Source organism: Pelobates fuscus, chromosome 11, assembly GCF_036172605.1.
Source record: "Pelobates fuscus isolate aPelFus1 chromosome 11, aPelFus1.pri, whole genome shotgun sequence".
NCBI lineage: Eukaryota > Metazoa > Chordata > Amphibia > Anura > Pelobatidae > Pelobates > Pelobates fuscus.
In genome coordinates this window covers 52,377,478-52,391,969 of record NC_086327.1, presented here as the reverse complement: position 1 = coordinate 52,391,969, position 14,492 = coordinate 52,377,478, and the positions used below count along the sequence as shown (strand labels likewise).

General features: G+C 41.2%; 1 protein-coding gene across 1 annotated transcript in view; it reads right to left on the bottom strand.

The window, feature by feature from the left end:
• The window catches only part of LOC134577885 (cytoplasmic phosphatidylinositol transfer protein 1-like), a 189,719-nt gene extending 178,533 nt beyond the window's left edge, over positions 1-11,186 (bottom strand). Inside the window, exon 1 of the mRNA XM_063436800.1 lies at positions 11,030-11,186. Coding sequence (XP_063292870.1) covers positions 11,030-11,077 — 48 coding nt within the window. The 5' untranslated portion in view covers positions 11,078-11,186. The remainder of the gene's footprint in view (positions 1-11,029) is intronic.
• Positions 11,187-14,492: the final 3,306 nt, after the last annotated feature.

Here is a 14,492-nt window from a genome sequence, read left to right as displayed (position 1 = left end):
GTCTATGGTAGCAGGAGGGAGCACACTGTGTCAAGACAAGCTGATCCTGGGGACCTTACTATAGTGGCCGTCTGGGTGGGTTAGGTATGTTACCGCTCCGTTCGTGGGTGAGGTCATGAAGTCCTGCTATTAGTGGGCGTATGGACTGTCGTTATGGTGCAGCATGGTCTAGGCTCCGAGGTGGCTAGTGGAAGGACTTACTCCTGCGATGAGGGAGAAGATGTGTCATAGTGGCTCAATGGTAATGTCAAAATTCCGTTCCTGTTAACCCGCATGTAGCGCGTATGTTTAGATGCGTGGTTATCTGTGTCCCTAATATGCCTTTTCGTGGCCTATCAGTTCGTCAGTCAGAGGAGATGGCCCATATCCCGGTTTTATGAGTGAGTGTCTATGTGTCCAGCTAGGCTCTGGGGGGGCTCCTGTCAGATTGTGGGCCTCAAGTGCTAGCACAATTGTATTGTGTGAGCTAGGGTTGTGTATTTTATCCGGTCATCTGTCTAACCTAGGTCGGTGGCAGGAGGGAAACAGTGGGTGTCACCTGGTGGAAATCCTGGAGGGTTAAGGGTAAGTCCACGGTGTAATAGAATTAAGTCCAGGAGGGTAAAGTTTTTGTTGAAGGTGTACCGCATTAACTGCTTGGGCTTTCTTCATCTTCATGGGGCAAGAGTGTGTGATAGTTCTTGGTAAGTCCTGGGGGTGTTGATGTCACCTACCCTCCGTCACTCAAGCCAGTCTATGGTGGGTTCAGCTTTCTTGGCTCTCTATGCTTATTTCCCGCTTCTGTATTCCGTCTCCGTGCCGGTCACTTCAGTCGCTAGCGTTTTTTCTGCATTGGTCGCAGGATTTGCCTTTCGTGGCAAGTTAAGTGCCGTCAGGAATCCGGTTGGGTCTTCTTGCGCACATTGGGTCAGGATCGTGTCTCCCTGCTGTACTACGAGGGTGCCCAGTGCTCCCCATCTGTATCGGATCCCGTTGTCTCTGAGTTCCCTCGTCACAGGCATAAACCTCCACCTCTCCAGCAGGACGGTGAAGGGTAAGTCATCGTACACCAGTATTGAGCAGCCGTCCACCCTGATGTCAGGGGTGTTCCTCGATCGGGCCAGGATTGCAGCCTTAATTGAAATGTTCCGGGTGACAGCTATGACGTCCCTGGGGGCATCCGCAGGGGCCGTCGGGGCCTTCCATATTCGGAACGCAGTCATGAGGGGCAAGTCACCTGCTGTGGTTTGTACTCCCAGCGCCTTTGCTACTTCATTGGCGAAGTCCAAGAAAGTCTCCGTGCTCACTCTTTCGGGTAATCCACAGAGCCGTATGTTTTTCTTGCGGTGTCGGGATTCTAGCGAGGTGACTGTGCAGGTGAGTCCCTGAATTTGTTGGGACATGGTTTCTATTTGGGCCCGGGTCTCCTTGAGCTCCTTCTCCCTGCGTGATTCCCTAGTTTCCACTGCAGCAACCCATGTGGAGAGACCGTCGGCCAGGTCGGCCATCCATACCTCACGTAGGTCTATCAGTAGTTTCTTTATATCCCCTTTGGTAGAGGGTGAGGTGTCCGAGTCAGACTCTTCGCTCCCATATACCTTGCTCAGGGTTCTTGCTGGTGTAAAGCTGTCTTCCTCCGGGGACTCGTCTGAGTAGCTAGAGTCTCGAGGCCTTGTGGGCGCCATCTTGGGTTGCGAGGGCTGCTGCGGCCTTTCAAAGGACGCTCGGATGTCTGGCTGGTTAGCGCTCCCCGAGTAAGTCAATTTGCGTTTTTTTCACCCCATTTCTTCCTGGAGGGGTTCTGCAAGAACTGGTGTGTCTTTTTGTGGTTAATTCTGTGTGTCTCTGTGGCAATTTATTCTATTTAGCCATGTGGCTTCCAGGAGCTCCACAGCAGCCCGTCTTGTTCTTTGCCCGGATAGCCACGCCCCCAAAAATTAACCTGATTTTCACAACTTTCAATGGGTCTTAGCTACCACTCACAGGGTTATTTACTAGAGAGAGATTGTAAAGTGAATTTCAAATTTAAAGTCAAAATAGTCTAACTAGAAAAATTCTCTAAGTTAGCCATGTTTTTCAGCTCGGCTAGACTAATCTTAAATTTGAAATCAACTTTGAATTCACTCTGGATTCTCACTTTAGTAAAGTGAAGTAAACTAGCATCTGCTTAGTAACTACATCCTGTTGCTCTAATCGGATTTATTATTATAAGAAGCCAATTTGAGAAAGTTTACATACTTGAGCTCAATTTCTTCTAATAGCTTTATTGTACAGTGGTGAAAGTTTGTATCAATGTAATAATGTTTGTCATGTACAAGATCATATGTGTCCATTAGCTTGTTTATGCAAGCTTGTAATGAGTGATACACTAATTAAAATTAACATGATGCACATTGTGATGAAAGTAAAGAGTCAAAAGAAGAAAAAGGAATCCTTAGTTTTATTTGGATTAGTGTGTCACTAGTGCACAGCTCATTCAATAAGCAAACAGAACGCATCTGACCTTAAATAACCCCCTGGAGTAGCATGGCAAGAACAAACTTCTTATGAGCTGGTAGGGTTCGTGCCCCCAAATAAATACTTTTATAGATGATGGCTAAGCCACTATGTTTATACTTACAAATGACTCAATGTCCTGTATTCTGACCTTTAAAGAAAAAGGTTTTCATTACAGTTACATCTATGTGCTTTGTTTGCTACAGTTTTTAAGTGTGTTTATTTAATTCAGCTGTATCTAAATCAAACCTGGACTTATTAACAAGCTGTATTCCGTTAGCATGTATTTATTTGTGCACGCAAATAATGTCTGGTTCGCATGTTTAATAGTCCTTTATAGATTACTGTACTAATTGCCATTCTTGAAGTTCAGTTTGCATTAAATCCAACCAGAATTTGAGTAATAAAATGTGCTGTAAATGTAATTATCGACTGTCGGCAGATAGAATTAAATCGAGGCCTATATTGGTATGGGAATGTTTATTGGTCAATAGCAGTCTCATAAAATCTTCCAGTGTTGAAATGGAACTGTCACTTGGGAGCTTTTCTGTACAACCAAATAGCTACTTATTTTATAAAATCTAATTTTTTCAATTTTTAAATTGATATGCTTTCCCAGACATGTCTGGCATTATATGTAAATTAACATAACCTCTGCAGAATGCACAGCATACATTGACAAGTATGGCACTTGTAATGGAAAAACTAACTCTTAAACACTGACAAAACTGTCACAATGATCTTTGGAACAGTACCTAAATTGCACAATTCCCATCTATCCATCGAAACTAATTCAAATAGCACACTGACCGCAGTCCACTCTTTCAAATACCTGGGTATGTTGTTGGACCCCAATCTATCTTTTGGCCTCCACATACTTGCAACTAAACTTTATCCAAAACTAGGTGCCCTGTACAGAAACAAATCCCGCCTAAGGCCTACAGTAAAGGAAAAGATTGTACAGCAAATGCTGATGCCAATCATTGATTATGGGGATGTAGTATATGCACCTGCACTGCAATCCCACATTAATAAACTCAATACATTGTATAACTCGTTCTGCCGATTTGTGCTGCAATGTAATTACAGGACCCACCGTTGTGACATGCTAAAAGAACTAAACTGGCTGTCGCTGGAATCCAGACGCACCCTTCATCTTTCCAGCCTTGTGTTTAAGAGCTTTTCTGGAACCTCCCACCCTTCCTGAGCTTAATGCTCTCCTTGGCTGTTCCCACCTCCTATAACCTCCGATCCAGTACCAGCACTTTTTAGTCTACCTCAATACAAAAAGAAAGCAGCCCGATCCTCCTCCTACAGAGCGCCGCAATTGTGGAACGACCTCCAGTACACTTTAAAATCTTCCCCAAGATTTTCTACCTGTTTTATGTTAAATTTTAAAATTTAAATATCGTGCAAAAGTTAATTTATTTCAGTAATTCAACATAAAAGGGGAAACTATATGAGATAGATGCATTACATGCAAAGCAAGATAGTTCAAGCCGTGATTTGTCATAAGTGCAATGATTATGGCTTACAACATGAAGGAAGAAGGAAGCATGACATCCTCTGATGTCAGGAGTACCAACGGTTTACCCCCTTACCAGGTTCTGAAGAGCCAACAACTCTCAGCCAATGGCTGACATTTCATGCACTAAAATGTGCAAAGTATTGACAATGGCAGTCCGGAACAGCTGATGACTACCCAATGACACTAACAGAGCTGGGTTAAATCATATGCACAGCGTTTCAAAGCAACCATGGTGTTTGAAGTAACCCTTTTAATCATCTTTTTTTTTTTTCTTTTCTGCATAGTTGAGAATACAATAAAATGAGGGCAACTATGCAACTCCTTGCAGAAAAGGCTAAGATTATGCAGAGTAAGAGGATAAATATCCACGAGGATGAGTAAATTCTTCCCACAGAATCCAACTAAAACATCACCGGTCAGGTACTTTTTTGTTTATTTTTTTAGTTAAATGTAAAAATCACCCAAGTTAAGTTAATAATTCAACTCAAAGTAAGAAAGTGTGTGCTCTTTTGCACATACTTAAAACCTATATTGTAAACACAATAAAATGTAGATTGTTTGCAAAGTAAGTATGTCCTTTTGTTTTGTATACATTGTTCCGCGCAAATTAGTTTCAACTAGTTAAGCATGCGTGAAACGTCTAGTTTCACTGTAAACAGCTAGTGTGAAGCAGTATACACATATTCAAACAAAACAAATATGCTAACAAAACAAAATAAATTATCAGGGCAAATGATCACTTACAAAATTAAACATGTAAACAACATTTACATATTTTACAAAACCAGAAAAAGTTGGCATTTTCAATACATGCTCGTGCATATAGATAACTAAAGTGCATGCAAAAAAACAGCATTCATTTGTATTTATGGAATAACTTCAGATTTTATTTAACATTCAAGGCTATTTGCTAATGGGTTTATGTATTAAACTCCAAATTGTGGGGGCGTGGCCGGCTGCCGAGCGAACAAGACGCGAGTGTGTGGAGCTCCGTATCAGCGAACAAAACAGTAAGCACTCATCCGACACCCGGCTCCCAAAATCGGCCACACACACGCCTCCCGACCAGAGTCACTAATAGGGCGCAAAAATAAGAAAAATCGCCAGCCAGAGACACCCAAATTGGTTGATATCCGGCTCTCATTTACAAGGCCTAACCCACAGGTAGCCGCCAAGATGGCGGCCGCAGCTAGCAGTGCAGAGGAGGACTCCCAGGATGACAGGGAAAGCCTTACCTCACATAGAGCAGAGTCCGAGATCCCATGTCCTGACACAGAATCAGAGGCAGAATCATCCCCTGTCATGAAAAGAGACATCAGGGATCTCTTAAAAGAAATGAGAGAGGTGTGGAGGGCAGATATATTAAGCACACAGAAAGAGGTGGGGGACATCCAACAAAGGCTCACAGCAATGGAAAATAGGGAAAATGCAAGAGACCACCAGATGCAGAACTCCCAAGACACAATGCAGACCCTCTCCTCACAAGTCCAGAAACTAACCCGGACTATCACCACTATGGAAGCTCGACACAGAAGGCGGGACATACGCCTCAGGGGGATTCCAGAAAACGTGGAAGGAGAGGCATTAATACCCTATATCCATCGCCTATTGTCTACAATGGGCCTTAAAGGAGGCACTGACCCCACCGCAATACTGTCAGCGTTTCGAATCCGGAAAGCGGCAACGGCCCCGGAAAACGCTACTAGAGACACTATAGCGGTCACAAAGGACATGGCAACCCGCTCCGCTATTATGTCCCGCTCAAGAGACCTGGGCACTGTGCAAATGGAGGGCAGCACGGTGGCCCTTTATGGGGATCTACCATTCGCAGCACTTGCGGAACGGAGGCAACTTGCACCAGCTGCCAAACAACTGCGAGGAGCAGGAGTCAGATACAGATGGGGGGCAGACGGGTCCCTGGAGGTACCACGGGGAAACCAGACGCTCACCCTGACCTCTATGGACAACCAAAAGGAGTTCCTCCGCCAGCTGCACCTCCCAGAGCCCGGGGGGCCAGAATCCATAGAAGTTGACATCGCAGCGCAGAGTACGCCCAAAAGCAATCTGGGTCCAAAGAAAAACATGTATATAGCGAAAATGCCCAAGAGACACTCACAAGCCTCACCACTAAGGGGCTGCACACACACACACTCGGAGCCCGCATAGATGACCAGCTGTGGCGCAAGTAGCGCAAGAACCGTCATCATCTGAAACTTTACCTAAGCGTCACCTACTCTTCAAATCTACCAATTACAGCCCCAACAGAAGACTGTTATTAATGTAACAAGACATTAAGTGTAGACACAGTCATGTTGATATCTGTTACACTACAGCAAAGTGAACTCTGAGACATCGCTATAATCTTATGTTACCTAATTCTTGATATTGTTATAATCTTGTGTTACCTAATGCTTGGTATTACTTTCATATTATGACAAAGTTATATTATGAGTATCCAAACTCTAATAAAAACAAATTAAAAAAAAACAAAAAAACCCTCCAAATTGTAAGTCTACATCTGAAAGGCAAAACTCAGGCTAAACTAACCTAGCTGGGGCTACAACTGCTTTGGAGGTTTTTTTTTTCCCCAAAATCAGCTGTGTTTACCTAAATATTACTGTATTTCAATGTGCTACAGTTTAGTTTAAATTACTGATTTGTTAATTGAAGAATTACTTTTACCAAAATGTGGTTGTCATGTCTATCTGAATATTCTCATAAATTTTGCTTTTAAAAATAAACATTAAAATAGAGTATACTATATGTAGTGTACATGACTTCTCTGCAAACATTTACTCAGTCTAGAGAGTGCCTATATATGTAAACAGTAGATCGCATTATCTCAGTTCACTTCAAAGCTCAATTTTATTACCTGGGAGTTAAAGATGCAAAACAATTTTTAAAAGCTGAGCTCACAATGTAATTATCTTAAAACAAATGAAAAATGCAAAGAAAGATAAATTAATATACTGTCGGACAAATTTCTGCTTGTAGAAAACAACGGAAACAACTTAGGCATTTGCAACTTAGGCAATATGCTGCATGCAGTTAGGCTGTTACAATTTTATCTCGTAACTTTTCTCCTCCTCCCCCATCAAAGTAAATCTAATAAAAGTCTTGTCATGTAAGTGCTATTTTATCTAAACTCTAACACTTTTAGAAACTTTGACAGAGACTTAAAAGCGAGAAAAACAAGTTTAGCTTAATTAAAGTAACACTCGGAGGACCATAACAACTTAAGCTACATGAAGTTGTTATGGTTCCAGGAGGCCCCTGTGTGCACTCTTACCTAAAGGAGTTAAATAATTCTTGAACAGTTTAACCTCAAAGTGTTCCTCCAGCGCCAATCCTCAGGTCCCCCCAGGAGGCATCCTGCTCCTGAATCACAGTTTAAGAAAGCATTGCGTGCCACTGGGCAGGGGCCTCCCTTTCCTAAAACTAGCTCTAAAAGAAACCCACGTTTTTCAAGCCAGTTTTCTAAATGTGGAGTCACTGATTAGCTGAGCGCATCAGCTGACTGCTCTAAGCCAATCAGCGGCACCCCTGCCCAGTGGCACACCATGCTTCCTGAAACGGAGACTCAGAAGCCAGATGCCACCTGGAGGACCTGAGAATTACTTTGGGATTAAACCATTCAAGAACGGTTTAGCCCCTTAAGGTAAGAGTCCAACCTTGGGATTTCTGGCACCATAACAACTTTATTTAGATGAAGATGTTGTAGTGCCTAAACTGTCCCTTTAAGCACATTTTTGTATAAATCATGGCCCTGCAGTTTTATAGCAGAATTCTCTGCCATTTTGGAGTTAAATCACTTTTGTTTCTATTAATGGAACCCTAGCAAAACCTCCCCTAGCTGTGACTCACACATAGTCAATTTGAAAAAAAATGGTTTCATCAAATCTAACAGCACTGTGTGTTCACTTTAGAAGTTTCTATACACTGTTCGGTTAACTAAACTTTAATTACACACATGAGGCTCCTGTAGATTCTGTTAACCATTAACAGAGCAAGATATAAGAAAGTCTGAATTAAATACACTGTGCAATGAAGGAAGTTTAAACATTCGATTTATCTTTACAGGAAGTGTGTCGAGAGGTGGGGCTAGGTCTGCATAAACAAAGTATAAAAAACTCCCTAATGGCAGAGAATTGAGCTGTGAGAATAGAGCTATGATCGGTACATCAAAACCACTTCTTTAAGCTAAAGTTGTTTTGGTGCTTAGTGTGTCTCTTTAAAGTCTGTACACAGCATTAGTTTTGTGACTAGTTTTTTTAAATTGTAAAATAGCATGGAGTCCCAGGTATGTAATACTTAAGTATTAAAAATAATCGACTAAGTATATTACAGGCTAGTTTGATCCTCCTATTGTTGTCTGTGGGAGAATTACTGTGCACATATTTATGTGTTTATGAACAATTTCCATTCACTTGTGCAAGACAATCCCATTCATTTTTATCAATACTAAGCCTTTGAATTGTGCCTGCGCAAGCAAATTCTATTCAATTGTAAATGCTCTATGCATTTAAAAAGGTAGTATTGTCTTGGCACTTCCTGTGTACAGGTATGGAACAACCTTTTTTCTTAGTTTTTTTGCATACGTTATGTTATATATTTGTGTGAGGGGCAAATAAGGCCGTATAGGAAGTAAAAGGGAAATAAGTCGGTTGAGGTGTGCCGGAACCGACGTCATGGGAGGCCTGTAATAAAAGAGGGCCCACCCATGAGGTGTAATGAAAGTATAGATAGAGGGAGTGGAGCGTGGGGACATGCGAGTTACTAAAAAAAAAAACAAAAAAAACGTACGGGACGGAGGAAGGTGAGTAGGGGGGGTTTAAATAGGTACCATGCCCCTTCCACAACTGCAGGCCAAGCCTTTACATTTAACATTAAGAGAACTTAGATGTGTATATAGCATTTAAAGCATGAAGTGTAATTTTAATTATTATAAAACACATCTAATCAGCCACGTTAGCTTAAAATGGAGTACAATTCATAATTAGATAATAGTATATTCACTAAATAATTCAATTATAGATGTAAAATCACTAATCGGCACTTTGTGTTTAATTTAGAACTGAACAACAAGCCTTGGGTTGGAATGAAGTATCCAGCTTGGCCAACTTGTTGATTTTATGCAAATCATATACTTCACATGTGCTAAGCCATAGAAATGATATACCCAATTGTATTACTGATTGCACAGTGCTGTGTAATATGATGGTTTCCAAATAAACAGAAAAATAATACCAACATAAAGATTACTATCTTTTTCTGAGGTTTAAAGCCTTATCTAGATTAGTGAGACATGATGAACATGACAATCTGTACATAATTTGCATAATATTTATTTTCATTTGATGGAAACCAGCATACATGCCAAAATATGGAATAAAAAAAAAAAAAAAAAAAAATCTGAATCATCTGTTTTCCAGTTTGTCTATTTGACCAAGACAATGAACCGTTTAGTGAAAAATTCCCAAGGCGCCCAAACCCTATGTCCATATAGTTGCAAAAAAGACATGCATGTTAGTTCATGAATCATGTGGACAAGCTTTAACAATACCCTGAACTGAAACAACTACTGCACTTCCAATACAGACTGCAGCATTATGAATCATCTTTCCTAACCTGATTTCACTTTGTATTGTCAAACATATAATTCAGTAGACAGGCAAGTAATTCCAAACAGATAAAATGAAATAATATAATATCCTCTGGTATTTTTTTTTTTTTTTTTACTTTTGTTTCCTAATAGTTGCTTGTTTTACTTATAACGCTTAAAGTAATCTTAATGAATTTTAGAATATTAATGAATGCATTAACAAATCATGTAAAAAAAATAAATGATCAAGTGGGTCCAACAATCTGTTGCTATTTTCCATAAACCAAGAAAGTTGGTTTTACTAGCATTATACATGTTTGGTAATCAACTGAAGTTAAGCTTAGGAGCCCAATCAAGTACAGATTGCATATGACACAATGGGGGTTACCAATGCAGAGCAATTCTGGGGCAAAGTTCTAAAATTGGAACAGTAACCATAGAAACCAATGACATCCCCCAACTGATTGCTACACTTTTAGAACACTGTCTCAGCATTGCCCTTTCTACATAACCCCAGTTCAGTTTGAGGACTAAGGCTCTCACAAAGCTCAGCCAGCACAATGGAATGCTGTCTCAGGGGATTCAGTGATAAGACCAATACAATACAGATAACATAGGTAGACCACTCATTTAATGCAGAGCCCCCAATACACAGCTGCTCCCATTCAACCCCTCAAATGGATTTTTTTTTTTTTTTTTTTTTTTAGACATACGAAAACTAAACACTGCAGCATGTTAAATCCCGTAGAAACATTCCTCCAGTAATCCTCATGATTATTTTCAGAATACAAGGGAAACAAAATCTGGTGACAGAAGCCAATATTTCAGGTAATACGACATAAGTGTGTCAGGGCATCACAGCAACACTTTGTTCAAACAGGTGAGTAAAAAGTGTCAGACAGCACTGATAAAGAGATATAAACTGTGATAAAAAATGTAATTGGTGTGCGATAGTTCTGCATCTCTCTGCAAACTGCAGCGTTCCATTACAAGACACAGCAAGTTGTCGCAGCCCCAGGGAGGCACATTTATAGGGATTTTCAATCTCCTTCTATCACAAAAACGCTGGCTGGCAACGCAGTGGCAGATACAAAATGTTTTGACGTAGGCAATGGCACTTGCTTTCTTACAAGTGGAATTAGTGCTATTCAGGCTGCGTACAGAACACACAGCCTCCCTGGGAACATGAAAGCTTCTAGCTACAACATTCATGTGCATTTCTGACCTCTTTCTCATAAAGGACAAAAAGCAGATGGCTGTTCCATGCTTTTTTAGAGTAGTCTGGCAGCCCTAACTACATTCAAACAAGCATACAGAATATTTTTTTTTAAATCTTTGGAAAACAGAAGAAATCCCTCCAAACCACAGAGTACAGCAAAAGAAGCATAGGATTTTTTTTTCTTTTATTATTATATAAACCTTACCTCGTCCACAGTCAAGGGCATGCAGATCCTGTATTCCTTTACAAGCATCCTGGGCCCAGTGCAAGAGCTGCTGCACTCAAGAAAACTTTGCCAAAAGCTGCGTGTTCCCTCACCTTGCAGAATGCTCCCTCTTCCTCTCTCTCACTCAGCAGCACTGTAAGGCACACCTTTGCATGAAAGTGGAAAAACTCCACCTACCACCACACATATACACACACACACACTCTCGCAATGTTAACTCACTGGTGACTGGATTTCAGAGACTGTGATCTCTGGCTGAGACTGATAACAAAAGTCTCCTGCCAACCTTCTACAGTCAGTACTCTATTTACTATGTAAACGAGCTGGCCGTCCAAGTGCCTGCCTGAATGCAATTATCTGGTATTTTTCCCCACATTGCTTTGCTTTTAGTTCTCTTGATTTTTTTTCGCTTCCTCCTAAACTGTTCGTTTGGTCATGCATAATTTACTAGTGTACAGAATCAGCCGGCACACCAAGTGCTTTCCTGGTGCCATATAATAGCATATATGTGAGTTGATTAATATATTTGTGGCAAAAAAATATTAACAAAGTAAATGTGATGCAGCTCTATGGGCTAAATTGATCATGCTTGGAAAATCATTTCCAATTTTCCTATTCGTTTTTTTTTTTTTAAGATATGAGTAAAGCATCTGTATGTCTCTATCTGTTTCTATATAATAATATTAATAATCATCATTATCATCGTTACTGCTATTATTAATGCATATTATAGATTTTGCAGATATTGCAGTAGAAATTGCAGCTGTATTAGTCCAGTAATGTAGATGTAAAATAACATGATATTAGTACCTTGTAATGACATTTTTTTTTTTTTTTTTTAATTGGGCTAGCAGTTTTTTGGAGCAACAAGCTTTTTTTTCCCCTCTTTCCCTTTCGCATGTCTATAAAGCATTTCTGAGCAAAACAACACATAGTATTAAAATTTGAGTTGTGAGACAGGGGATAAAGCGACACCAGAGCTCGTGCTCAGATGTGATTAGGATAAAAAATAAAAAAAACACGAAAGAAAATGGATACCATTTTTCTGTAAATATTCTGTATAAGGATCAGAGAGATGAAGAGTGAGAAAAAAAAGCAGGGCAGGAGATTGTACTAAAAAGGGGGAGAGTACAAAAATTACACAGATTAATAAGGTATGTACTCACATTCAAGAATCCATGATATTCGTGGAGATATATATACAACCTACACAAACATAGTAAATATTATAAAAAAAAGTGGTGTATCTACCAGAGGTCTACAAAAGTACAAATAGTAGATATTTCACTGCAAGTCCGAGATCAGTAGTAAGTTATCGTTTATGTGACTTTAGATCTTTAGTAGATATACCTCTTTTTCACAATATTTATTATTAACCCCTTAAGGACACATGACATGTGTGACATGTCATGATTCCCTTTTATTCCAGAAGTTTGGTCCTTAAGGGGTAATAGCATGGTATGGTTACTAATTTTGTCCACTGAACTTATTCCAGTCTTCCTATTTTTTATTGATTTAAACAATTTGATTGGCGTTTATTATATATATATTATATATACACTTATCAGCCACAATATTAAAACCACCTGCCTAATATCGTGGTAAGCAATGGCAAAGTTAGACATTTTTCTCCCAAGACACAGAGTGTCCCTTTTTTTTCCTTTCAAGTGCAGGCAGCTGGTGTACATTGGGATCAGTGAGATGCCGGCTTTCCCGCTAAGCCACTGCGTCTTCTAAATTGATTGTGTTGTGTACAAGGGGATCTACTTGTGGGCTTTATGTGTTGTGTTTATAGTGAGGTTGTGTTTAATATGTGGGAGGTGACTGTGTATGATGATCACTATTTTCAGGGTGTGACTGTGATAGGGTGATGGGGGGGTCATTATGGTAGGGTGAGGGGGAAAGTGTGGCAAGGTGAGGCGTTTGAGTGTGACAGGGTTTGTGGTAGATGTGACAGGCTGAGGGTGGGTGAGTGTGTCAGAGTTACGAGGTGAGTATACCAAAGTTTGGGGGGAATGTGGGAGTTGAGAGATGGGTACATGTGTGACAGAGTTAAAGGATGAGTGTGACAGGTTGAGAGTAATGTGCCAGGTTGTGTGACATAGAGAGTGTGGTGGAATCTCGGTAAAAATAAATTTAGTAGGCCGAGATTACCACGTGGCATGTGTACGTGCATATGCTGACGTATCGATCAGTTGGTTGCACGAGGCAAGATACGATCAGTAGTGTACGGAGCATGTGCAAGAATACAGGATATAGTATTCCCCTCCTCCATTGTGCTGGACAAGCCATGCGGTCAAACAGGAAGTTAATTCTTATTGTGTTGATTGGTCAAGAGAATGTGCGGGTGGAGCTTAATATGGGAGGAGTTATATGCCTATATAAGGAGCCTGCACTATTGTCCGGGGCTCAGAACTTGTGGTATTTTGGTGACGCTAGTCCCTCTGAGTCCCGATCGGTGATCCAATAAAGAATCTCTTCCTTCCTGAAGAAACCTGTGTCCATCTCTCTGTGCTTGGCTTCCGTCAGTTTCTCCGGTATCATTTGGTGCATTGGCCGGGAAGCTCATCGTTCAACGGTAGCTGAGAGGCAGAGGCGTGAGACGGTCTATCTTTGCCCACGTTCTCTACGGCTGCACCCCTGAACTTCTGCGTGGACCTCCCTTCGTCTCGGCGCCACTGGGCCGTTGTCCAGGAGATCATCGGCCTCTACGTGAGAAGTGCTGGGGTGTCCCCGTCGATGAGTGTGAACTCAGGTTCAGGAACGAGGAGGTAAGACAACTGCTGTTTTAGACGGCAGGACCCACTAGGGGTATACCGATTGTGCGGTAGGCCCAAAGGGGTTTTGAATCTGTGTATCTGCCCCCTCTGTCGGAGGGAAGGAGCGAAGGCGCACCGCTCGATCGAACGCTCTTTAGTCAGACCGTTTGATTTGGTTAGTCAGGCGGGGTCCTGGTGTAAATAGCCCTAGCCGGACACCGGTGTCTTGTCTAGACTAGCGTTCTAGGGTGTATATTACGTTCGCTAGGTCGGAGGGACCGGGAGACTAAGCGGCGCCTGTGTAAATTCGGTTCGCTAGTTCTCATCCTATCTGGGCTAAGTGGGAAGGCATGTAAATTTGGAACCCACTAGACTTTTGATAGTGCGACTAAGAGGCGCCTGTGTAAATTCGGTTCTCTAGCTCGCTATATATGTGGTGATTGGGCAGTGTGGCTAACCAAAACGGGTGTATATAGTTTTAGGTAGTCCATCAAGGTACTGGCCAATAGTTTAGTTGGGAATTGTAAATGTGTTAACGATTGTTTTAGTAAAGTGTATATCTTGTTAGATAGCGCGAGCTCAGCCGTCTAGCGAGAGTGTTAATAGTGTGTTGCTGTATTATAGTGCACGGTACCATAACCCTGTATATTTACTGACATTGTACATAAGTACTAATCATTGTC